The 27,183-nt window shown below is 34.3% G+C and overlaps 1 protein-coding gene across 1 annotated transcript; it reads left to right on the forward strand.

The window, feature by feature from the left end:
• On the forward strand, positions 1-27,154 carry crb3a (crumbs homolog 3a). Its single transcript, NM_001045322.1, is given in 4 exon segments — positions 1-240; positions 2,705-2,908; positions 21,448-21,497; positions 25,191-27,154. Coding segments are annotated over 3 exon segments (330 nt in total). The 5' UTR covers positions 1-240; positions 2,705-2,838; the 3' UTR covers positions 25,401-27,154.
• The last annotated feature ends 29 nt before the right edge of the window (positions 27,155-27,183 follow it).

A 27,183-nucleotide genomic window follows, 5' to 3' on the forward strand; every position in this document is an offset into this window, starting at 1 on the left:
CGTTCACTCAATACAACTGGTAAATACCAGGCGCACAAGACCACCTTTGAAAAAAGCAGGACAGGATCTCGAAGGACAATGCGTTATTATGCGCAGGACGCCGGGGTGTCGAGCTAGATTCGGTTTAAATACTTCATTTCACCAGTAAGGTGAGGCGGAAGCGACCTGTGGTGGATCTACTGGACATTTAGTTTACATACAGTCGGAAAATATTCGAGGATTATGAAGGTGAACATACAGGTAACGTTATGAGTTTGTGTTTTGTTTATGTGACACGAATTGTTTGCTTAGCAACACAAATAAGCTGGATGAATGTGCTTGTCGTGTGAAGTGGATCAAGAAAATAAACATGGTTCTATGATTAGCTGCTATACCTATATTAAACAGTTTTCATTTACATCTTGAATATGTCTAACCTGGAAATAAGTTACACAATTATATTTTTAAACCTCGTAAAGAATTCAACATGCTAATGTATTCATATTAAACAGTAATGACTTATGTTTCTGCCAAAACCTTTGTATCTGATCAATGACTTTTCATTAATGAGTGGTTGTGAAATGGTGCCATGTGTTTACTTTGGCATCACTGTATTATTTGCTCCATTTTAATTAATTGAAGATGTGAAAATTATTTAAAATGTATAATTACACACAAATCTCACAAATATAAATACTTCAATATTGATGACAAATTGTGTTTCAATATGTGATTGTATGGTATTTAAAAGCAAACATATTCTTCTCAGAAGTATTAATCCCACTAAAATAACTTTACTTTGATATAATTTTACTGTATGTATTTAGTGCTGCTGAAATCAATAATTTTATTGAGATTTAAACTACACATGAGCCACACAGCAAGAAAAACCATAATTAATTCTTTTTCAAGGCAAGTTTATTTGTATAGAACATTTCACACACAATGGTAATTCAAAGTGCTTTACATAAACGAGGATAAAAGAAACGAGGATAAAAGCAATGAAAAATGGAATCCGGGTGTGAATTTCAGTGGGGGTTTGGTGGGGACGGACCCCCCACCTCCCCAATTAAGGTGTGATCCCCCCAAAAGGACACCAAACCAAGATGTATGAGGGGGTCCCTTTGAATCTGAGAAAAAGTTCAATCTAATCTGTATTTAAAAAAATAAAGTTAATAATTAAAATAATAGGCATTCATTTGACTACCCTTTAAACGGTTCATACCATTGTGAATCAGTCTAAGCGAGGAAAAAAAATCATTAAACAGTTTAAAACCGGCAGATTTAGGGCACCATAAGAGTTCACAAGACTGATTTCTCATAAAATAGATGTTTGTTTCTACATTAAGGCAAAATTAGATGTGTAGTTTGTATAGTTTGACCTAAAGTAAGCCGAAAATAGCTAATTAGGTCAGAATATACTAAATATCTCACAAAGCTCTGAAAATTTAAATGTATTTTATCAATAAGTAAGATGTAGTTTAAATAAATACATACATTTGAAGCATGTATTACACAAAATATTATTATCGAAGATGCCCCCCTCCCATCATCAATAATTCACACACTGGACAAAATAGTGTGATCTGTCATTCATACACACTTACACAGTGTTCAAAGGACACAGCTAAACAAAAAAAAAAAAAAAACTCACTCCCAGTTACAGATAGAATCTTTGAAACTCACCAGTGAAAGGGTTAATAATAGAAGGAACGAAGCGGTGTTATAGTTACTTTGCATTGCAAGACTTAAGACATGTTTTTATTCACTCGCCTTTTTCATGTATAGCTAAACTACAAAAAAAGCTTTTCTTACTCATTTTGTCTCGTTTCCAGTCCAAATATTAAAAACAAATTTTTAATTAAGATTACTAGACAAGTAAAATGGCATGAGAAACTTAAGTGATGCTTATCTTCTGTTTGAGATTATATCTCATTAAGATTATTTTTCTTACCACATTGACAAATAATTTAGCTTGTTTTAAGCAAACAATCACTTAATTTGGAGGTGTTTTTTTTTTATAAAACAAGACATAATTTCTTATGCTACTTTGTGTCTAGTATGTATTTTGATTTAAGATTTTTTTAGATATTTAGATTGAAAACAGGACAAAACTACTAAGTTTTTAAAATTATTAATAATATAACAGCTTAAGAATGTTCAAGGACAGCATGTTTGTGCACTTTCTAAAGGTTTTAGTTCTGTTGTTGAATTAAGGGTTGGAAATGAATGCTCTTTTTAAAAATCCGATTCATCGGTTAATCAAAAAAAATTGACAGATTATTAGATTATTAAAATAATTGTTAGTTCCAGCCCCACTGAGAATTATTAATTTTGTAGAAATACATTGGATGTAAAACAAATTATAAAAAGACTTTTTGACATGATATATCCCCATAGATCATTTTACAAAAATACTTTTGACACATAAAGAGCTCCACTGATACCTTGGTCCATGGTTGTATCTTTGAAAATGTTGTAAAATTAAATACTATCTTTCCCATTTTCCAGTGAACCAGTGCATAGACCAATGTCTTTTTTAATTTCTATTTTATTCCGAAATTTAATATCCGAGATCATAACCAAAAAAAAGAGTGAGCTGAATAGTTCCCTATATTAAAACAGTTCCTTTCTGGTTGTGGTTTTGCATTTTAAACTAGTAAACGATCAGATTTGCAGAGCAGTTTCAAATTCTCTAACAGACGTTTTCACTCTTCTTTTGCAGCTTGCAAGAGGCAGATAGGACTGTTTTTATTCTTTGATCCTGGAGATGATTTATTGATCGCTCTGCTCCACCCTACCCGGAGCATCAGCCCCTTCTGGTTGAGGGTAGAGGTGCAGATTGAGCCCATCCCGGAGATGATCCAGCAGGTTGGGCTGTTGGCAGGGAGTTTTCTGCTGCTGCTCGTCAGGAATGTTTCGGCGCAGGGTGAGTCAGTCAGTCAGTCAGTCCTGTCCGAAACTGAACTTTCAGAGTGTCCTGGTTATGATTCACTGTTCAGGCTCACTGCGTTCGAACAGCTTAATCTCAACGCAAGATGTGGGGAACACTCCTTTAACTTATTTAGTACTAAACTGTGTCTGGAACACTTCAGGCAAGCTCGAGCATGTCAGTTTTCTGCAAAAACATTTTAGGTATTGTCAGGAGGTCATAAATGGTACTCAATAGTAAGATTAAAAAATAAATAAATTATATATATATATATATATATATATATATATATATATATATATACACACACACACACACACACACACACACAGAATATATTATAACTATTTATTGTAACTGTATGTGGAGTATGTTTGAGGTAAATGTATAAGGGGTCACCGAATTGACTCTAGTTAAAGGAATGAAGCGGATATGCCAATATGGTGATAATTCCGCATGGTTAAAATTACCATGAAACAGAACTTAAGATAGTCTTTTTCCCTAACATAGACATCCCAAATCATACACTCAAAAATAAGATTTATTCAGTTTGCATATAATATTTATATGAATTTTGTATTACATGCTTTTAACATAAATGAACAAATAAACTTTGTGATTTAATATTTGTTAGTTAAACAAGTGAGACATATAAGAACAAGATTTGTATAATAATATTAATATTTTTGTTATGTGTTTTAAATGCTTTTTATTAATTTATCTATTGTTTGGAGAATGAAGCTGTGTCAATGTTGCCCCTGAACATAAAGTAAAACAGTCGCATAGAATTTAACCTGTTGGACTTTTTCTACAGCTAGATGTATTGTACCACATTAAATAAATATATTAGTATGGGGCGGCATGGTGTCTCAGTGGTTAGCACTGTCACCTCACTGCAAGAAGGTTACAAGAATGTTGGAGTTTTGGTTGTGCCAGTTGGCATTTCTTTGTAGTGTTTGCATGTTCTCCCCATGTTGGCATTGGCGTGGGCTGTATAAGTTACTGACAGTATAATAACCTTGGTTAAAAATTCCACAATTTCATGGTATTGTGATTACTACTGATTACTCTAAAATATACTCTTTTTTAAAAAAAAAAAATATATATATTTTTTTAAATGTATTTATTTTTTTAAATGTCTGGGGGTTGTTACAGCTTTGTCAGCTATAACAAGCTGTCTGTATAAACACACACACACACACATAGACACACAGCATCACGCTGTCTTTTATTCACACACATACACACATAGACCGCACCAAACAGCTTGCTCGCTCGGGAGCGATATTGTGAGACCCCCCACCAAATTACACCAGAGTTACCAACCACTCCCGCGCTTTATTCGGAAATTTATTCCCACGACGCATGAAATCTGGTCGGGTGCAGACCTATATCCAGAAGTATCGCTGTAATAGCCGAGCGGAAAAGAGAGGCGAGGAAAAGTCATGCCAGCAGCCGAGAGGAAAAATTACGCCAGCAGATGAAATGGGCCACAGTGAGAGAGAGAGAGAGAGAGAGAGAGAAATTAGTTCACTTTCATTTCCTCAATCGCAGAGAAATAGGGGCTTCTGCTGTGTCAGTGAAAGACTGTCCAGAAAACACACACACACACACACACACACACACACGCAGTGAAATTGTGCACAGTTTCTGCGTTTTTAAGTAGCCTGGTGTGTTGTAATAAACCGGTCATGATTATTACTGAGGGCGAGGCGGTGGCGCAGTAGGTAGTGCTGTCGCCTCACAGCAAGAAGGTCGCTGGGTAGCTGGTTCGAACCTCGGCTCAGTTGGCGTTTTTGTGTGGAGTTTGCATGTTTTCCCTGCCTTCGCGTGAGTTTCCTCCGGGTGCTCCGGTTTCCCCCACAGTCCAAAGACATGCGGTACAGGTGAATTGGGTTGGCTAAATTGTCCGTAGTGTATAAGTGTGTGTGTGGAACCCAGAGATGGGTTGCGGCTGGAAGGACATCCGCTGCGTAAAAACTTGCTGGATAAGTTGGCGGTTCATTCCGCTGTGGCGACCCCGAATTAATAAAGGGACTAAGCCGACAAGAAAATGAATGAATGAATGAATGAATGAATGAATGATTATTACTGAACCGATACCGAATTGTCTGCGTTTGCATCGCGGTGCACCAAAGAAACAATTCATTTTGACACCCCTAAAAACATTATGCGAGCCGTGTAGTTTGTCCTAAATTATATAATTCGAAAATCAGTATGCGAGATATACCTAGATGACTTACTACTTCTTGTGAGATTCTGAAGTGTGCATCCAATGGACACTACGTGATCCCATGATGCAGCGTGAGAGAATTTATGATTGGGAGTGAAGTGACGAAACTGACGATGGTAGATCATGTGATGATGACAAAATGGCATCTGTAGTATGTCCAAGTTCCATTCATACTACTCATATTAGGGCTTAAAATAACCTTTTTGCTTGGTAGCACCGGTGCTCCTAACTTAAAAAATGTAGGCGCACCAGACAACATGTAGTCGCAGCCACCAAAAATCATTTAAACAGCACGTTTTATATTAACAGATTCTATTATATATTCAACACTAATAACAAGTAATAAATAAACAAAAATCTGCATGCGCTCACCGGCCAGCTGCACGAATGTACTGCTTGGCGTGAATGAGATGAACTGATATGTCTGATATTGCACAGATGATATTGACATATAACTTATTATATGCATATGTCATCTTAATTGCAATAACGGTCTTTTCATGAGCTGCAATATTAGTGTCATCTCAGAGAATGCATGCTTGATGGTGATTCCATGGAATATCAGTTGCACGACTGACAGCATTGTGACGATTAAATAATGTTAGAACATCTCGTGCTTAATGTGAAGATTCTGTGGCAAACACTGTTCCCTGAAAACTCCGTTCCACGTCCGGCTTTATAGTGAATGCTTTAGTCATTTTCATAGCAGACTTTAAACACTGGAAGTCTTTTATCCCCTCTTTGAAAAGTTTATATGGTGGATTGACATTCATGACACGATCACTAATCAGACGTGTCATTATTTGTAACTTTAGGTGGTTTCTAAAACTACATCTGTCAGTGTTGTGTTCATTCTCTCGTATCAGAACTGACAGCTGACATTAACCAATCCATTCTCGTTCTGTTCTAGCGCAGTGAGCCAATAAGAAGAGCTTTGTTTACAGCAGCAAGTTGACATGTCAACTGTTTAAACCATTCCTGACCGCTGCGTTTGGGGTTTTTAGGTGCAAAGATGCGTAATGGGTGAATGCCTTCTAATTCTGCGCATGTGGTGAACATTTTGCTGTGAAAACTGGTCGCACGACAACAATTATATGCACTTGCACTAATGCTCCGAAATAAATTTTGAGGTTGCATAGATAAAATTCGGCCGCATATGCTACCAAAACGGTCGCAATTTCAAGACCTGCATATTTATACTGTATAGAACGTACTTTTCTTACGGTCGAGTTGTAAATTTTAATTTAAATGTAGAACCTACTGAATGGTAGGCGATTTCTAACGCAGCCAATATATTTTATTTAAAGAAACATTTAAAATATTTTGGAACAGTAATTATGTCATGAATAATTCAAATGAATTATTGACTTCTGCTGTCTTCATTAGTTTCAAAAACACAGATTTCTTTACAATTAAAAATGGCCTCTTTGTATAGCTTTTCTGCTGGAGATACTTGTCCTATAAAACAAACAAACGTGAATATTAAAATCTGAACATTTTCAACAGAAAATTTTGGCAGTTTTAAAACCTTGACTTTTCCAAACTGCAATATACCTTAAAAACGGTTATCATGTCATGTCTATATTAGTGTGGGTTTCCTCCCGGTTTCTCCCACAGTCCAAAAATATGCGCTATGGGTGAATTGAATACTAAATTAGTGGATGTAGTAAATGACTGTTGTGTGTGAATGAGTGTGTTTATGCAGTCATTGCGTTTGGGAACAGGGATGAGGTTCTCAAGGTGAAATCATATCTTGGCTTTAAGGTTCAAACAACAAAAAATAAGGTCAATCTTGGTAGGACTCTGGAATCAGATCTGTGTTTCAATAGTCATGTCAGAGCAGTTAGCAAATGAGCATACTTTCATCTCAAAAAATTGCAAAACTTAGATGCTTTGTTTCCAGTGAAGACTTGTTCATGCTTTTATCAGCAGCAGGGTGGATTACTGTAACAGCCTCCTCACCGGCCTTCCCAAAAAGACAGTCAGACAGTTGCAGCTCATCCAGAACGCTGCGGCCAGGATTCTGACCAGAACCAGAAACTCCGAGCACATCACACCTGTCCTCAAGTCTTTACACTGGCTCCCAGTTACATTCAGAATAGATTTTAAAGTATTATTACTTGTCTATAAATCACTAAATGGCCTAGGACCTCAGTACAGTATTACAGTATTACAGATATGCTGACTAAATGCAAACCCAACAGATCAACAGATTAGGATCATATAAACTAGAAATTACAAGAGTTCAGTCAAAGCAGGGAGAATCGGCTTTCAGCAACTATGCCCCTCGCTGCTGGAATCAGCTTCCAGAAATGATCAGATGTGCTCCAACATAAGGCACGTTCAAATTAAGACTGAAAACACATCTGTTTTGCTGTGCCTTTACTGATTGTGCACTGTGATATGTCTGACAGATCGCACTATTGTTCTTTTTCACTGTTTTATAACCTGTTTTTAACACATTTTAATCTGTTTTTAATCATTTTTATCAATTGTTTTTATTTTCTTATACTTGTCTTTTTATACCCGTGTATGTAAAGCACTTAGAATTGCCACTGTGTACTGAAATTTACTATATGAATAAACTTGCCTTGCCTTTTCCCCAGGACTGGGTTGCAGCTGGAAGGGCATCCGCTGCGTAAAACATATACTTTTAATAGTTAGTGGTTCATTCCACTGTTGCGACCTAAATAAATAAAATATAAAGGTTACAAACAGTTAATTAAAAACTTTATTTTTATTAAGTATATTTTTGATTTGTAGTGGCTCCTTGATGCCCATAAACGAGATATAATATCCCAGAAATGGAGGTGTCTCCTGCAAGTCATTTTTCATCTTAGCATAACTTTTTGGCACATTAATCATGCACCACTCGCTCTTTGATTTCGCATAACTAACACCTCCCACATGGTCTTTATCTTTGTATAACGAACTCCCAGCAAACTACTTTGGCTAGGTTGGAGTGTATTCTATCATGACTACATCTGATTGAAATGGTTTCTGAAAAAAATACAATGTAGGCTGGTGCATGATCAAATTTGTTTACGTTCCTTCGCAAAACATATTTGCAAAATAATGCAAACATCTTTGAGAGGGAACGCAAAAACGTAATATGTTAATATATATATATATATATATATATATATATATATATATATATATATATATATATATATATATATATATATATATATATATATATAATTTACCATATTTGTAATTTACCATAATAGTAGTTCATATAACACTATATTTTGGCAGGCAAATTTGGGTCAGGTATCAGCTGTTGACGAAAAGACTCAATAAAAAGCCACAAAAAATATTTATTAAAATATTTATCAGCAACAACAAAAAAATTAATTCCCACACGAATTTTGGAGTTTCATTCCACTGAGGTGACTCTGATAAGGGACTAAGCCGAAGTAAAATGAACAAATGAACACAATTTTACACTTTAAAGTGAAATCATTTAAAATGTAATTATTGTGGTATTTGTTTTAGAAAAAAGTGAAATTAATAAAACTTAAATTTAAACAGTTCTAAATATAAATTGGACTTCATTATATTGATGTCAAATTTAGTTTAAATATATCCACTTTCCTATTTTATACGGGTGATAACCGTGTTCAAGGTATACAGCGGTTTGGATAAGTCAAGGTTTTAAAACTGTCAAGATTTTCTGTAATACCATTTCTAATGTATGAATAAAAATGTTTTTATTTTTTTGTCGTCTTTTAGGACAACAGTATCTCCAGCGGGAGAGATATCCAAAGATGTTGTTTTAAATTGTGAAATTGTGTAAATGAAGACAGAAGTCCATAATTCATTTGAATTATTTAGCCTGACATGTTTACTGTTCCAAAACATTTAAAATGTTTCCCAAATTAAAATATATTGTGTACAAAGGGTAAAAAGTTTTTCACACATTTAAAAAGAATATATATTAGAGCAGTAATCTCAATACCGTGATATTTATATCCAAGGTTGTCATACCATCAGAATCTTATACCATGCCTACTGCACAAAATGTTTATTTTGCTTCTGATTTTTAGCAAAAAACTAGTTTTGTAGGATTTTTTACATCCATACAGGGTGTGAACCATAAACATATTCAGCAAATTTTCTGCTGTGCTGAAACACAAACATGTGCCACTTGATTAGTCCGGCAACAACTTCTTTTTCCTTCTTTAAAGTTATCTTTGCACTTTTGCCCTTGAGGAATTGTTTACTCCTGTAAATGATTAACATATTTTTCTCTCTCCTCCCACTCTCTCACTCTCTCTTTCCCCTCCTTTTTCCTCACTTTCATAGCTGTTAATCAGCATGTTTAATCACTGATTTGTCAGTTTGTACCTTTATTTGTTCTCTGACCCTCTAAAATGCATCTTGTCTCAGTGCAGTGATCACATCTTGGGATTTTACACTGTAGAAAAAAAAAATCAAATGGATTTGTTGTTGCTTACAAAACTGAGACTCATTACATTTTTGATGCTATATTTTAAATTGTTTCCAAAAATGGGTGTTTCTTTTCAAACCCATTATTTTTTTGAGCCGTAAATCTCAATATCAACAGCAATTTGTAATGTGCATATCTCTTCTCTTATCTCACAGTTTAGAATATCTGTTTTCAGATATTTACTGTCAAATGTGTGTCTGTGTGCTTGCTGCAGAGGTGTTTTATCCACTAAATTATTAACCAAGATGTTTTGATAGTGATTATTTATAATATAATGAATCTTTAACTTTCAATATTAATATGAGTTATGATTATATGAAAAAAAATATTCAGAATACAAGCAAATGTCATAAATGGCCAATAAAATATTGTTAGAAATGTAATTGTTACTGATTTAACTGTGAAAACATATTTGAAAATTGTGCAAACATATATTTATAAGCTAGATCTATATTGTTGAATTAATATGACTCTTCTTATTGAATTATATATTGTGTTTCGGTAGTGAAAATTTTGGAGTGAGAAAATGTTCCAAAGCTTTCTGAAGATGCAATATAAAAATTAACTGCACAATTACCAAAAAGGTATACATTGGGTAATATGCAGCATAGAAGCATAGAAAATGTCCAGGAAAAAACAAAACTCTGAATTTGAATCAATTCAGTAGAATTGCCAAAATGATTTTTAAACTGTTAGATAGGGAAATTTTCATACAATTATATGCATGATTTATATACAACATTTAATGCTACATTTTTTACAATCATTTTTTACCTGTTCAAAGTATTTTCTAAATTATGTAGTGATAAAAAACATATTCTTAAAATTTACTTTGTAAATACCTTTAAATGTAATGTCAAAAAAATAAGAAAGTTTTAACCTGAATTTATAAAGACTTTTATAATAGCAGTCTTTAAATGACTGCTTATTTAATTAAACAGGGATTCATTTGCAAATATAAACTGTATTTAAGAAAAATTGTACTGCAGAAAAAAAGTTTGGAATTATTATTATTTTTTTTATGTGTGTGTAGAATGTGGTTTTGCAATGTCTTGAATGAATGCAGCATATTGTGCTCCATTTTTTAAACGGAATAAAGGAAATGGAGAAAACGGCCGTTTTTCCGTTTTTCTTTTGCTCACGAGAAAACGAAAAAACAAGATTTTGACTGGATTTTCGTTTTTTGGTTTAGGGTAGGAAAACGGATAAACGACTTTAAAATTCATTTTACACATGTAGGCGGTGCTGAAACGCCCACTTTCCTCTAATTGGTCAACCAAATCTGCGCTCGTGACGTCACCCTCAAAATAAAAGCCTTACACGCAGGCTTTTAATTATTATTATTTAATTATATATTAACTAAGTTTACATATTCTTTCATTTGAACCACACACAGTTAGCAGGCTTACATTCATTGCGTATGTATGAATTAAATAAAAACGTAAATCAGCAGTATTCTTAGACATTTGTCATTAAAATAAGGTCATAGTTCACTGCCAAGCTTCTTGCTGCTGTGCACCTGATGCAGAGCAAAGATAGCCATTTCCGAGGAGCACCTGGTTTGCATGATTATTTCAGAGCAAGGGCTTTATAATAATAATAATAATAATAATAATAATAATAATAATAATAATAATAATTATTATTATTATTATTATTATTATTATTATTATTATTATTATCAGTTACTAGTGTTTTTATTGTTTGGTGTGTTTTTTTCCCCTTCTATTTAATAGTTGTTAGCAGAACCAGAATAAGAACACTTTGGGCCCTGCTATAAAAACAAAGGGTACCATTTGTTTTCATTTATTTCTTCCTATTTTAATTATATATTGTAATTATTTATTTGATAATTAATACTATTTTATTGCAACGCCAAAGTAGGCCTGTCTTATTATTTTTTTTATTATTAAATTTGCTGTTATTGTAGGCTAGATGGCAGGCTTTAAATATTTTAAATAACATTTACTCATAACCTTACTAATTCGAGAGCCGAACCTAAAAAAGTTTAAGTGCAATAAGCCTGTACAATAAAGGGAGCCGCAATGCATATTTCTAGCGCATTCTTTCACTCAACAATTATTGCTGGAATAATGAAATAAATTTCAAATTAACTAATTAAACACATTATAGTTGATAAGAAAATTGTGTCTAGTAGTTCCGACAAACAGATGAGCTCGCTACATGTGAGTTGCGCTAATAATTTGACATTTGCTCTTCTTGAGAAAGTGCTACAGCGGGCCCTGCTATTTCACATATAAGGTTAGTGATACGTATTTTAAATTAGTATTGCACATTATTCATTCATTTTCTTGTCGGCTTAGTCCCTTTATTAATCTGTGGTCGCCACAGCGGAATGAACCGCCAACTTATTTAGCAAGTTTTTACGCAGCGGATGCCCTTCCAGCCACAACCCATCTCTGGAAAACATCCACACATACACACACACTTATACAGTACGGACAATTTAGGTAGGCTAATTCACCTGTACCGCATGTCTTTGGACTGTGGGGAAAACCGGAGCACCCTGAGGAAACCCACGCGAACGCACTACACTACTGAATTAGACACACAATCTAAAAAAAAAAACTTGATGCTTATTTACATTATCTAAAGTCATTTCTTACGAGGTAGGATCTGTTGTTGTATTATATAGCCTATTTTCGTTTTAATATGCAAATAATTTTCTTTAATTTGTAATAGGCCTATTGTCCCTCATTGCATAAAATAACCAGCCTTTGTATTCAATATGTTTGTAAATTGTCCATCCAGTTTGACGCAAGCTAAACAACATTTTGGCCTGTTTTGCTTATTAAATGAGTGATTTTCACGGAGAAACAAATCATCCATCCACACAGTTTTGTATAGGACCTGTGTGAACAAAAATATACACTTCATCAAAGCCTATAGGAAAATGTATCTGTTTAGAACCAATTTTGTGTTTCATAATTAAAAATATTAAAAATACAATAAAAAAAAAAGGAATAACATTTGAAGTGCAATGCTTCAAAGATCCAATACGCTGCATGCAGAGCCAAAACAAAAACTAGTTTGTTTGTTTAATAAAATAATAATATGAAATTAAAGTGAAATAGTTCCATAACCTGTATTATAACTGTAGTCACCCTAGATGACAAATCATCCGTTGCGCCAGTTGTGTCAGTTTCACCTTTAATCAAGCATGTGCCAGAACCAAATAAGAATATTTACAGATTACCTCGGAATGAGACCTCGGTCTGTGAAGGATGCAGAACACAGAAACTCGTTGAGAATGGAGATGCATATTAGATGTTTTATATCCCTTTAGATATTGTAAATAAACAACAAGTTTTTATAGAGATTGTGTCATGTCTTTTCTTTGACGCACGCGATGAACAGCCCCGAAAAGGCGCCTTTATTTAGCCTGTAGCCTAAATAATAGTTTAGATTTTATAACATATAATGTTCCATTACTTTAAATGTATAATGTTTTTTAATATTTATGGATTATATAAAATATATAGTTTATATAAATGCGCTCTGATCATTCAAGGATCATAATGCGTTGCATATTCTTCTTATTCTTCATTAGGCTTGATCCGTAAATTGTGTATTTTATAAACTGATCGTTTATAAGGACTAAGCTATTAATAACTGTAATTCCTCGAATGGAAAAGTCTTGATTAAAGAAAAAGAGAACTTAATTCGACATATGCATATAGTGCGCTTATTTCTGCGCGCATCGCGCGCTTTACCGAATTACCTTTTTTATTTTTTTATGCACTATAAATGCATCTGGCAGCACCGAAAAGAGCAAATGCCAAGTTATTAGCGCAGCGCACAGACAGCTAGCTCGTCTAGTCTGAACCAGGGGTTTTCAAACTATTCATTGCACACCGATCCCATTGCATTTTATTTAGGATAAACCACTTATTTAAAATTAATTAATTAAAAGGTTGCCTGCGTACTCTCCAATACACCACTGAATTATAGTGTCATAATATTTAATAATTATAATTAAGATAGACACTTGACCTCCATTTAATAAACAATTTATTTGCCATACTCTGTTAATTTGAAGTTTAAAGTTTAAATCATTTATGGTAAACTTAAATTATTTAAAAACTTAAAAAGACTTAAATTTAGTTATTTAAGACATTTTAGGTCATAAGTTTACATACATTGACCGTTGCATTTAGTAGGCCTATTCTGGTCTAAATAAGCTTTTTGCATCTAGGGTGTTTACACACACAAATTAAGCAGTTTATACGTACATTTAATGTTACTTTGAAATTACTTTTGATGCAATAAATAATCCTAAATAGTTGAAAGTGTTAACATATTCTTGAAATGTAGTTATTTTATAACTATGAAATTTATTACTAAACAAAGTGAATCATTATGAATTTGCCAAGAAATAATCCACTTTACCACTGTAAAGCAATGCCCCACACTCACTAGAACGGTAGAACCTGGACTGTATGATATGTTCTGTATGTAAAATAGAGAAAATAAGCAAGATGCGCAGTCTCATGCAGCCTCAGTGAAATATAGCGCGTCACAGCAATGAACTAAAAATAAAACCACCCTTGAAATGCTGGCAATCTTAATTTTTTCAGCCTACACTGACTGAGAATAATGTTGCACTATTTTGTTAACAAATAATTAGAATGTTTTTTTTTTCCTTCAACACATTCATCATTACTTTTGCCTGTGCAAGTTTTTTTCATCTATTTTCAAGTGCAAGATGCCACTTTGGGTGGCACCAGCACACTCTGCCACACCTGTGGCTATGTCCCTGCTACAATAATAATAACAACAACAATGACAAAATAATAACAAAAAATAATAATAATAAGACAGGCCTACTTTGACGTTGCAATAAAAAAGTATTAATTATCAAATAAATATTTACAATAGGCTAAAGGCATATATTAAATTAAAATAGGAGAAAATCCAATAGAAACAAATGGTACCATTTATTATAGCCCCATGCAGGGTCCAATGTGTTCTTACAACCATTGAATAACTAAGTAAATAATAATAATAACAATACTAATAATAATAGGCCTAATAATAATAATAATAATAATAATAATAATAATAATAATAATAATAATAATAATAAATTATTATTTTATACAGAGTAGGCTATTATTTAGGCCTACAATAGCTCTGAAACAATCATGTAAACCAGGTGCTCCTCGGAAATGGCTTTCTTTGTTCAGCATCAGGTGCACAGCAGCAAGAAGCTTGGCAGTGAACTATGACCTTATTTTAATGACAAATGTCTAAGAATACTGCTGATTTACGTTTTTATTTAATTCATACATACGCAATGAATGTAAGCCTGCTAACTGTGTGTGGTTCAAATGATAGAATATGTAAACTTTGTTTATATATAATTAAATAATAATAATTAAAAGCCTGCGTGTAAGGCTTTTATTTTGAGGGTGACGTCACGAGCGCAGATTTGGTTGACCAATTAGAGGAAAGTGGGCGTTTCAGCACCGCCTACATGTGTAAAATGAATTTTAAAGTCGTTTATCCGTTTTCCTACCCTAAACCAAAAAACGAAAATCCAGCCAAAATCTTGTTTTTTCGTTTTCTCGTGAGCAAAAGAAAAACGGAAAAACGGCCGTTTTCTCCATTTCCTTTATTCCGTTTGAAAATGGAAAACAAATGAACAAATGCGTATGTATAAATTAAATAAAAACGTAAAGCAGTATTCTTAGACATTTGTCATTAAAATAAGGTCATAGTTCACTGCCAAACTTCTTGCTGCTGTCCTCCTGAACCCATGTGGTGATACCGCTTCTAAATAAATGCGATACTTGATTCAGTGCAGCCTGAGCAATCTGAGATTTCGGTAGTTCAGTTTAGGCTTGTGCTTTGTCTTTTACACACTAAACTTCCTCCAGATTCCTTGAATTTTTTATGTTATGCACTGCTGATGGTGAAATATCCAGATGTCTTTCTTTGAGGAACATTGCTTTAAATATTTCAATAATTTTCTCACGTATATGTAAGGAAAATGGCGATCCTCAGCCCATCTTTGCTTCTAAAGGACTAGAGCTTTCTTGGATGCTGCTTTTGTACCAAATCATAATTACAAACACCTGTTGACATCACCTTTTTAAAATCACATCATTATTTACCTAATTACTAGCCCTAAATTGCTTCTAACCCAATTTTTTGAAATGTGTTCAGGTCTGAATGACAGGATTTATATTTGCAAATGAAATTAAGTTGACCAGACAAAACGTGAAATATTCTGTTCATATTGTCTGCAATGAAGTACAAGTCAAAGTAAATTTGGAAATCACTACCTTCTTTTTTTAATTAGTGTTTTCCATACTCTCTCAACTTTTTTTTCTGATTTGGGGCTGTATTTATACAAATATTACAGTGCATTGTAAAAAAAAAAAGCTATATTTAGCTGAATAGATTCTACTCTACATCATATGACATTAAGACTTGATAAATGACAAATGCACTAGAAGAATGTTGATGAACTTAAAATGGCCATCATGGTTTCCTTTAGTGCGTACTGTTCCGGTTTAGTCCCTAATTAATGCCTGCTTAGTCACTCCAGTGGGAGTTTCCGTTGTATCTCTTAAAAACTAGTTGTGAGCTCCTTAAATCAACTTTGATCAAGTCTGTCAATTTTAAGTTCACTTTAGAATTCCCATGAGGGAGGCTTGGGCGGTATCCAAATTTTGATACCGTCAAACCTCCTCCATATTTTACCCGTTATCCGGTATTACCGTGCATAAAAAAAAAAATTATAATGTAAGGCTCAGACAGCGTCACCTGTTTGTCTTATTTGTATTCTTCTGCGCAGAACACACCTTTTATCCGCACGCAGACACACACACACACACACACACACACACACACACACACACACACACACACACACACACACAGAGAGAGCCAAGCGACGCACAACACCCCTCTCTCTCTTTCTCTCTCCCTCTTTCTCTCTCTCTCATTTTTTATTCTCACACACACACACACACACATAGAGAGAGAGCATTGCTTGCGTGCTCGCTCACTTTCAAATTACACCATTGTTACCGACTGCTCCTGCGATTTATTCGGAAATTTACTCCTGCACCACAAAAAATCTGGACGGCTCCCGCGGTTCAGCAGCGGGAATACAGAGAGCTGTAATGGGGCTCGAGTCGAGCCCGACAGGTACATTTTGGTTGACAGCTTTTTAAAAGCCTGAAGCCGTTTACAGACCGACATTATACAAATGTGCACATGCGCACAGCTCTTTTGCCTTTTTTTCCAAGAATGAGTCATTTATATGTTTTAACATAATTTATTCGTAACAAACGTAGGCCACTTGGAAGTTGAAACAAAGAAGTAAAATAAGTCCTCTGTAACATCGTAACATCTCAGCATTCTAAATAGGTCGAGGTACATGCACTTAGCCTTTTAAATTGGCCAACACACCAATGAAAGGAAGTCTTGCACAACAAATTAAAATAAAATAAATTCTAAATGATGACGGGTATTTTGGCAATAACGAAATTAAGATAAAGGCTGTGCAAGATTTGTTTTGCCACTTCTTTTCACAATCTGGCTTTAAGGCGACGGTGAAGCTGAATATTAAAAGAATAATGCCAACATTAGCCTGTATACATTATGAATATGATCATATGGGTTAATTAATATTCATTTATAATTTAAAAACCCTTTTCTCACCAAGATTAGGCTACGTGTTTTTGTGGAGAAACATTATTAAATCCACTGGCTTTAGCGCAGTTCTGCACTTAGGATGGTGCGTCCAGCAGCACTGACCACCCTTTCTGTTCTGATCTGGCTAATTTTGCAAGATTTGTAAAATTAAAAGTTTAAAAAATAAACTTTAAAAGTTGAACTTTAGAAGTTGAACTTTAAAAGTAGGATTTTGTTTTCATCTATTTAGAGTGCTGAGATGTATGTTACAGGGATATCCATTTAATTTTCCATGACAGCATTATCAATGTTGCGAATCACCTCGTCTTTTTACCTGTCAGCTTGCGGTTTAGCGCTCTACCGTAATACGCAGTGTATAAGCGACCGCCGAAATACCTTGGCGGCTAGAATGACCATTCCTTCTGAACTAGTGACTGGCTTGACTAGTGACTTTTTTACTTCTCCGTCATCATTTGTTTCATCTTTGCAGGGATGGATTTTAATGCAAGCATTTGAATTTTTTCGGGTCCCGCTGGGTTCGGGCAAAGATCTTTATGCGCTATACGCTCTAATGCAGACCTCTAGTTCATATTTACCATGTCTCCCTTCTCGTTCAGTCGAAACCGGAAATACTGCCAAACTGCAGGTCACTTCAGAACGCGACTCGTCACTTCACCTCTTCCTCTCATTCTCTCTCTTTCTCTCTCACTCTCCTCCACACTGTCCCATTATAACATACGTTGTAGGGATTAAATAAAGGATATTTAATATTTTATGATGGTATAACGGTATTGAAACTGACACCGTTGCTATTTTTAGATCCTGCAGTATACCATAATACTGTAATACCGCCCAAGCCTACCATGAGGAATAAGTATTCATAAGCTTGTGATTCAGTATTGATTAATTTGAAAATAGATATTGTCCAATTTTATTGTTTACAACATTTGTTAGTAAAATTGTGCTATTAAAGATCAAATTGTATTAAATACTTACTTTTTTTCTGCAGCAGGTCTTCTTTAAGGTAAGTTAACTGAAAGTGTATAATAACTTGTATATTACCATCCACTTTTTCCTAAACTCTGTCTAGTCAGTGATACTGATGAATACTGTCGATTGACTAACATTAGATGAAATACGTACAAGATATTAACAATACATGTGTTCAAAAGTATGTGCACAGCTGAGACGTGCACAACTGTGTTCTCCATCGCGTCTGCATCCAGATGGACATGGTGGACATACAGCTAATCTGACTAGACAAAGTTTAATACTAGCAGTCGTAACATAATCAGATGGGAAATGTGGATGGTAATACACAAGTTATTATACAGTTTCAGTTAACTTACCTTAAAGAAGACCTGCTGCTAGCCATTAGCTCTCTCCTGTCACGGAAGACAATTCCAACTGCGTGAAAATGTAATGGGCGTGGCCACCTGTGCCCTCAATCAAGATGACCAATAGAATAAGGTGTTTCATAAGATCCCGCCCACTGAGCTGCAGTTTTCAACTCGCAAAACTTTTCAACTCAAAAGCAAAGATTTTAGATCCGCAAAAATGAAACAAAACCGAAAGCAAAATGAATGAGCACACAATGAATTAATCTGGTGGTAACTGCATAAAATGGCAATAGTTTATTTTTTGCAGTGTGATTTTTATTTATTTATTTTTTTTAAATAAATGTTTTTTATTATTTGAAATCTTTTATTTTTTAATTACATTGTACCTAGTTTTGGTCAAAAACTTCATATGTTTGTTTGAATAATAAAGGCACAAAAACAACCCAGCATTCATGGGTTCAAAACTTTTCAACTCACAAGCAAAACATTTCAACCTGGAAGCAAAGATTCTAGATGTGCAATAAAAGACAGCAGAAAAGTGAGCAAAATTAATGAGTGTGCAATGAAAATTGTGGTAACTACATAAGAGGACAATCATTGACATAAGTTCTTAAATTAAACATGTTTTTTATTTGAAATCTTTAATTTTTTAATTACTACATACTTAATTTTTCTTTAAAACTAAATATTTTTGATTAAATAATAAAGAAACAAATCTAGCTCCATAAGTAAGCAACAAGAACAACCACCTAACATCGACAATGGTGTCCGTATCCCTCAAAGTTGTTTAGAATTAGATGTTTAGAGAGAGATGTTTATTGGAGTTGCATACATTGCTCAGTTGTGAATTTTTTTTTTTTTTTTTTTAAATCTTCAAAAGTCTAAAAATCTTGACAGTTCTGTTGGTCTCATCTATCAACTTTGAGTTTTTAGTAGGGCTGCTCGATTTTGGTAAAAATCATAATCATGATTATTTTGGTCATAATTGTAATCACGATCATTCCAAACGATTATTAGTTAATTATTAGTTCTCAGCGCTCCTGAGAATTTTTTAAAAATAAATACTTCCCAAATTATGTTTAACAGAGCAACAAATTTTTACAGTATTTGCTCTAATGAAAGGCTTATTTGTTTTGTTTTGACTAGAGTAAAAGCAGATTTAAATATGTTGAAAACTCTTTTAAGGTCAATATTATTAGCCCCTTTAGTCAATATATATTTTGATTGTCTGCAGAAGAAACTACTGTTATACAATGACTTGCCTAATTACCCTAAGCCTTTGAATCACACTTTGAATTTGAATGTTTGTATTTAAAAAAATATCTACTAAAATATAATGTACTGTGATCATAGCAAAGATAAAATTAATCGTTTATTAGAAATGAGTTATTAAAACTATTATGTTTATAAATGTGTTGAAAAAAAAACTTATTTCCGTTAAACAGAAATTGGGGAGGAAAAGGGTTGCTAATATTCAGGAGGGCTAATAATTCTGACTTCAACTGCATATATTATTTTCCTCCCTGCAAAGGAAAGAGAAATCAATACAATAAAATAAAAATATGAAACAAACTGTGCTTTTAGCATCTTCACTGTAAGAAAAACACTTAAGATACAAAAGTCCTTCGGTCAAGAGCAAAGAGGGATTTTCTCGTTGTTTTATTAATCATGATAAAACAGGGGGCAGCTATTGTGCTCTGTCACTTTAATGGTTTCGCTTTCACGCGTCTTTTGATTCTTAACTCGTTTGGTTATTACACAAATGAGGGTTAATATGAATAATCACTAAACACTGCGTTTTGATACCTATTTGAAAATTAAAGCGCTCATGTTAATGACTTAAGATGTGTGTGCTCTCTGCTCATTGCAATGTGCGAATGAGACCAAGTGCTGACCGCATGCTTCTGACTGTGTCTGTGCGCCACAAACATGCACATAAGCATACGGTCTTTCGCGCTTTTAAGAGCAACAAGTGAGTATAACTGGAAAGGGGCGATAAATAATGGAATAATCGTTTATCTCGATTAATGGTTTTTCATAATCGTTAGAAGCCATAATCGAAATCGGATTTTCGATTAATTGCACAGCCGTAGCTTTTAGATCTCATTTTCTATTGGGTTCAGGTCAGGTGGCTGGCTAGGCCATTCTATCAGCTTTATTTTCTCTTTCTGCAACCAGTTGACCATTTTCTTGTAAAAATGTCCACCCTGGTTTCATCATTATCATCTGGTATTGTAGGTGCTGAGACTGAAGCAGCTAATATTAATTTACACTGATGAGGGGCAAGGCTGTTTTTTAGCTACTTAGAGATTTCAACTACTGTCTGGGCTTTCCATGCCTTTTTACACCTCCCTTTCTTCATGTACTCAATACTTTTACCTTGTCATTTCATTTTATAACACATAGCTCAATTTCTAAACTATTTAGTTTTTTTTTTGTATGTATGGATTACTTTGGTTGTTACCAACTTCTGGTGCCATTTTCAAGTCAACAACATCATCTTTTACAAATGTATTTTCTGAGAAAAACAGTGACATGTATAAACCCTGGACTGATTGTTGCTGTAAATTATATCAATTGTACTACACCATCACAGAACAGACAGCCATTTCTTAGACAAGAATATAAAATTCCTCTATTATTATAATTAATTTCTCTTTCACATGTCTTTTAGCTTCTTAATAGCTTGCACTGTGACACTGGTGCGTGTAATAGTGCTGTGACATGAAATGTGTGTGTGTGTGTGTGTGTGTGTGTGTGTGTGTGTGTGTGTGTGTGTGTGTGTGTGTGTGTGTGTGTGTGTGTGTGTGTGTGTGTGTGTGTGTGTGTTTTTTTTCAGGGGAAAATTCCACAATGTCCAGCTTTACGACATCCTCCCCAGAAAGTACGGTAAGTACAGATTTTTCAAGGTTTAGTTGTACGTTTCTTTCCTTTATCCATTTCTCAGCCTGTGAATTAAAATGTTTGTTTGTTTTTTTCCCTCAATTGCTAAGACACTAATACCATGCTTTTGGTATGAATTCTGTTTGAATAAATCACTTTTTCTGTGAAACCAAGATGAAGTTCATTTGAGACAATTTCTAAATCTCAGACCCTCAAATCGTATGATGAATTAGAAAGTGTACTGTTTCATATTATTGGCTATCGTTTATTTTTGTGTTGTCACAAAATTAGGGCTGCACAATATTGAAAATTTTTTACATTGCAGTATTTATTTATTCTGAGATATCAGGGTGTCTGCAGGGTCTTAAAAAGTCTTAAATTCACAGAAATATTGTGTTGTAGGTCTTAAATAGTTTTAAACAGGTCCTAATTTCTCTATGTCTAAGTAAAACTAGCCAGTCAGCCTGACACCCAATCACCAATAATTCATCTCAACTTTAAAAATATATATATATTTTTTCAAGTGTTTTTTTTTATTATTGCAAAGAGATACAATTCACAACAGCTGTCAGACTTTTTTAAAATCTATTTACTGAAGTAACTGGGCCAATAGAAAAAAATCCTTGGTGTTTAGTCTGCATAAGTCTGGATATACAGTTGAAGTCGAAATGATTAGTCCTCCTGTTGATCTTTTTTTATTACATTTTTTTCAAATATTTTCCAAATTATGTTTAACAAAGCAAGGGATATCCACAGTATTTCCGATAATTATTTTTTCTTCTGGAGAAATTCTTATTTGTTTTATTGTGGCTAGAATGAAAGCAGTTAAAAAAAAAAACATTTTAACGTCAATATTATTAGCCCCTTTAAGCTATATATATATTTTCGATTGTCTACAGAATAAACCATTATCACACAATGATTTGCAAAACTACCCTAACCTGCCTAGTTAGCCTAATAAACCCAGTTAAGCCTTCAAATTGCACTTTTAGCTGAATTCTAATATCTTGAAATTTATCTAATAAAATATTTATTGTCATCATGGCAAAGTTAAATTAATCAGTTATTAGAAATGAGTTATTAAAACTATTATGTTTAGAAATGTGTTGAAAAATATTCTTTCTGTTAAACAGATTTTTTTTTGTTATTGTTGTATCAAAGATCTAACATTGAAATAAATGTTAGTAAATACTATAATTTTAGTAAACTACTAGAGTCAATATTTTGTGGCAATTTCATAGTTGCCATAGTAATACAACAGCTTGTTAAGTGGTGACGTATAAATACTGTTTCTGGGCTCAAGCTTATGCTCTTTTGAATTGAGTAAATATTCGTTTATGACCATTTTTTAGTCATCTCACACATTAAAGTGAATTTTATATAAAATCATGGTGTACACAACAGTCTCTAGACTTTCACCTTGCTCCATTTATAAAAAAATGTATCACTTTCTGGCCATCGGATATTAAGCATGGATATCTATCTATCTATCTATCTATCTATCTATCTATCTATCTATCTATCTATCTATCTATCTATCTATCTATCTATCTATCTATCTATCTATCTATCTATCTATCTATATCTATCTATCTATCTGTCTGTCTGTCTGTCTGTCTGTCTGTCTGTCTGTCTGTCTGTCTGTCTGTCTGTCTGTCTGTCTGTCTGTCTGTCTGTCTGTCTGTCTGTCTGTCTGTCTGTCTGTCTGTCTGTCTGTCTGTCTGTCTGTCTGTCTGTCTGTCTGTCTGTCTGTCTGTCTGTCTGTCTGTCTGTGGCTAAACATATTGTGTTTATACAACAGTTCGACGACATAATAGTGTATATAAAAAAGTAAATCAAATACGGAGTCTAAGAACCCTTTTTTATTAGCAACTACTTTTTTCCACTATCCACGTGCAGCTGTCGTCAAAAACATCAGAAGCCATTACTAATTCACCAACATCACTTTACGCTATAGAGAATCTTTCAAATTCTAGCTCTAATGTCTAAAGTGATGACAAAAACAGCTGATTTTGCTGACATTTTAAGATTACAGGGCAGAACGTGACATGAAATGCCATCCATCTACAGACATATCTCCTTACAGTATTAGTCTATTAAAGTCTACAGTATTTCTTTGTTGCAATCGGGATGTCACAATAATTAACCCTGAAAACAGCAGCGATAAGGAAAAACACTAAACACATAGGGGCATTTCTTCTTTCTTTCTGCCAACACAACACGCATTTCTGATGTGTGAGTCCCATCTCACACTAAATACGCCACAGTTATATGGTTTAAATACAGCACCACAACATGCAAAAGAGAGTGATCGACTTAGAATATCACTTACCAAGGTGTAGTTAGAAATTACGCCACTTTAATCTTCTAAGGGCTTATTATGCGGCCCTGTCGCCATTTTGTGGATAGACTATAGCCCCTTTAACACAGTAATACTGGTAAATATCCGGAAAATTTCCGGAACGACTTTACCGGTATATTCAAAAAAGCGCTGTTCACACAGGCGAGGACGTTACGGATATTTTCCGGAAAAAAGCATTCACACATCCATTCCAAAATACCGATAAATTCTGACATCATTCACCACAAATGAGCTTTAAACGGCTGCGCTTGTATTTGTAAACATTTGCCTAAATTACAAACTCTGTGGATGATCAATATTGTGAACAACTTTCGCAGGATCACTTTCGCATGTCGAGATGTTCATAATATGTGCGTGTGCAGGCGCTCACAGGCACACGCAAAGCTTGAAGGTAAACAAACAACGGCTTATCATAAGCATCTCATCGATGATTATTTACACAGTTGGCATAAAGAAGAACATATAAACGTGATCTGACTAACTTCTAGCAGCTAAATGTGTCTGGAAAAATATTCAAAGGTTTTTATTCTCACAAACCGCGCGGACGTAAATGCGTCTGACTGTTGTAATTTGCTAAAGCAGACGTCTCACGTCAGCACGTTCTAGACGTGCACGCGCTTATTACGGTAATCTTCCTTTTGCGTTCACACAGCGCAGCATTCCGGCAAATTGCCGGTAATGTTACAACTTCTCGTTCTGGAAAATAGCCAGAACGAATTTACCGGTATTTTCAAAAAGGACCTGTTCACACATACAACCTTTCCGGAAAATTGCCGGCAATTTTCCGGAAAGGTCTGTATGTGTGAAAGGGGCTTATGTCAACCGTCTTTGCTCAAAGACAGGCTAATGGCTGCTGACGCGCTACATTCTCAACTAAAAAATCCTCAAAAGTACATTATGTTGCTCATTTGTTGAGACTCATTTGTTGAGTCTCTCCACACAGTTTGATAGAGTGCTTGGACCCAGAAGCTTAATGTCAGACTTAACAAGGGCATAGTAACAGAAACCAAATAGCCAATACTGTAGATTTCACTGCAATACACCAGTTTATTGTAGTTAAACTAAAGTGTACAACAGTATTTATTAGAGTTTATTAATTCACTAGTTTGAATACTACAGTATGCAGTAGAATTTATTATCAGAGTGTTCTAGATACTATAATACACACAGTGTAATCATCCACACTGTTGTATTTATTTCTGAATTTTTAAATTAAATTTCCACCTTAAAGTCTTGGGATTCTTTGGCATGTCATAGTCTGAAAACATCAGATTTTTCCATCCTGTAATTGCCTCATTTTGAATGATAAACATTCTCACATTTCTTTCTTTGTCCAGGGACCTAATATTGTGGCCATCGTTGTACCAACTGTGGTGCTGGGCCTGCTGGCTATTTTGACGGCGGTTCTGGTGTTTCTGTTCTGCGTGGTGAAAAAGAAGAGACAGACAGAGGGCACGTATCGACCCAGCGCAGAGGAGCAGACGGGAGCCAGAAGTGTAGAAGCGCCAGACGCCCTCAAACTACCCAAAGAGGAAAGACTGATTTGACGCAGTGGTTTATGTCTAACCCGCAGCACGTGATAATGGTGACTCAATCCCTAAACGGATAAACATTAACCAAAACACACTGAAGGCACAATGTCCAAACTTAGCCATGTGTTGTGGCTAAACAAAGTGAGTTTGACTACTATATGAAACTTGAAGGAATTCATATCTTCTACTCTCAACATATTTTAACACGCCTTTGACAATCATATTTTTAGATTGGCTTTTCTCAGAATGCACATTTTATGCTGTGCTTACTGTTGCTTTACACACTTAAACGCTGATGTTTGTGTGTGGTGATATTTTTTAAAGGTGGAGTGTGCCGTTTCTGCCCCTAGTGGCACAAAAAGGAATTGAAATCTGTTTGTTTTTGCATCTAGGAGTTTAACAGCATCAGCTCAACCAGTGGGGGGAGTTTGGGGACATGACTATCTGTCTATCTGACTAATAATTTTACCATCATTTTTTTTAAAGACCATTATTTTTGCTTTTATGTTTGCTGGTGTTAGATATTGCACACTTCACCTTCCAATATACACAGTGCTCAGCATAAAAGAGTACACCCCATTTCGAAAATGAATATTTTTATCCATTTTCAGTGAACAAAACTGATTTATCAAACAGAAACATTTATCAAAATAATATTTTAGATACAGAACATCTTTATGAATGTAAAGATAATACATTTAAATTGATGCAAATATTGCAAAAATAAGTTACAAATTACAACATTTCTGCAAACTTTTATATATTTTTTGTTTCTTTAGTTTTTTGCTATTGTTGAAAAATGTGTTTAATATTTTTCCCCTACAAAAGTTTGGGATACTCATTTTGGACCGTTATCATAAGTTATTTTGTTAGATATGCTCCAGATTTGGCTTCAGCACTGACTGAACTAATGTATATGATGGAAAATATTCATGTAAATGAGAGATCCGTGAGGGGTGTACTTATATATGCTGAGCACTGTATTTATTTACAGGTGAAGGCAAAATTATTAGCATTCCTGTGAAGCTTTTAATTCTGTTTTTTTTTTTTTTTTTTTTTAATATTTCCCAAGTGTGGTTAAATGTAATTAAATTTTTAAACAAAATAAGGCCTATCATACACCCGCCACAATAAGGTGCAAGACCGGTTTGCGCCATGTTGTTTAAATGGCAAATCCATTTGTGCCACTTTGTGGACTCGTGTGCCAGTCTTGGATGGAGGTGTGTTCAGGTGCATTGTGCTTTACTATTTTAAGGAACTAAAATAGACTGTGCAAATGACCAGCTGCAAGCATGTCTCTGTCCAGCGCAGAGTTAGTTGTGCGACTTAAACGTGTACACATTGCTTAATAGACACAGGATGTATAGCAATACACAAATATCTTTACAGTTTTCAGTTTATTCATTACAACTTGCTTTTGTATAGTTATTATTATTAATTATATGCATAGTTATATTTGTTTTATTAAAAACAAGTTTAGATTTGTCCACCTGTCGGGTTTTGCACCATATGGGGCAAAAGAATAGGATAGAACTCAGTGTTTTGACCACACTTTATTATCATTGTTCATTTATTTGTTTGCTGGAAATTAGAACTGAATTTAGAAATAGTTTTAAAACAAAGTTTTTGCACTTAACTAACAAAATTAAATATGTAGGCTGATGGATGTCTTAGTGGAGCACGTACAACACTGTTTCCTTATCCACAAAAGTGAAGAAGTGAAGAGAAAGAGAAAGTAAAGAGGCAGAATAAAGGAGACTCATTCTTCATCCTCGCGCTCCAGATGGTCTGTTTAACT

Source organism: Danio rerio, chromosome 3 (assembly GCF_049306965.1).
Source record: "Danio rerio strain Tuebingen ecotype United States chromosome 3, GRCz12tu, whole genome shotgun sequence".
Taxonomy (NCBI): Eukaryota; Metazoa; Chordata; class Actinopteri; order Cypriniformes; family Danionidae; genus Danio; species Danio rerio.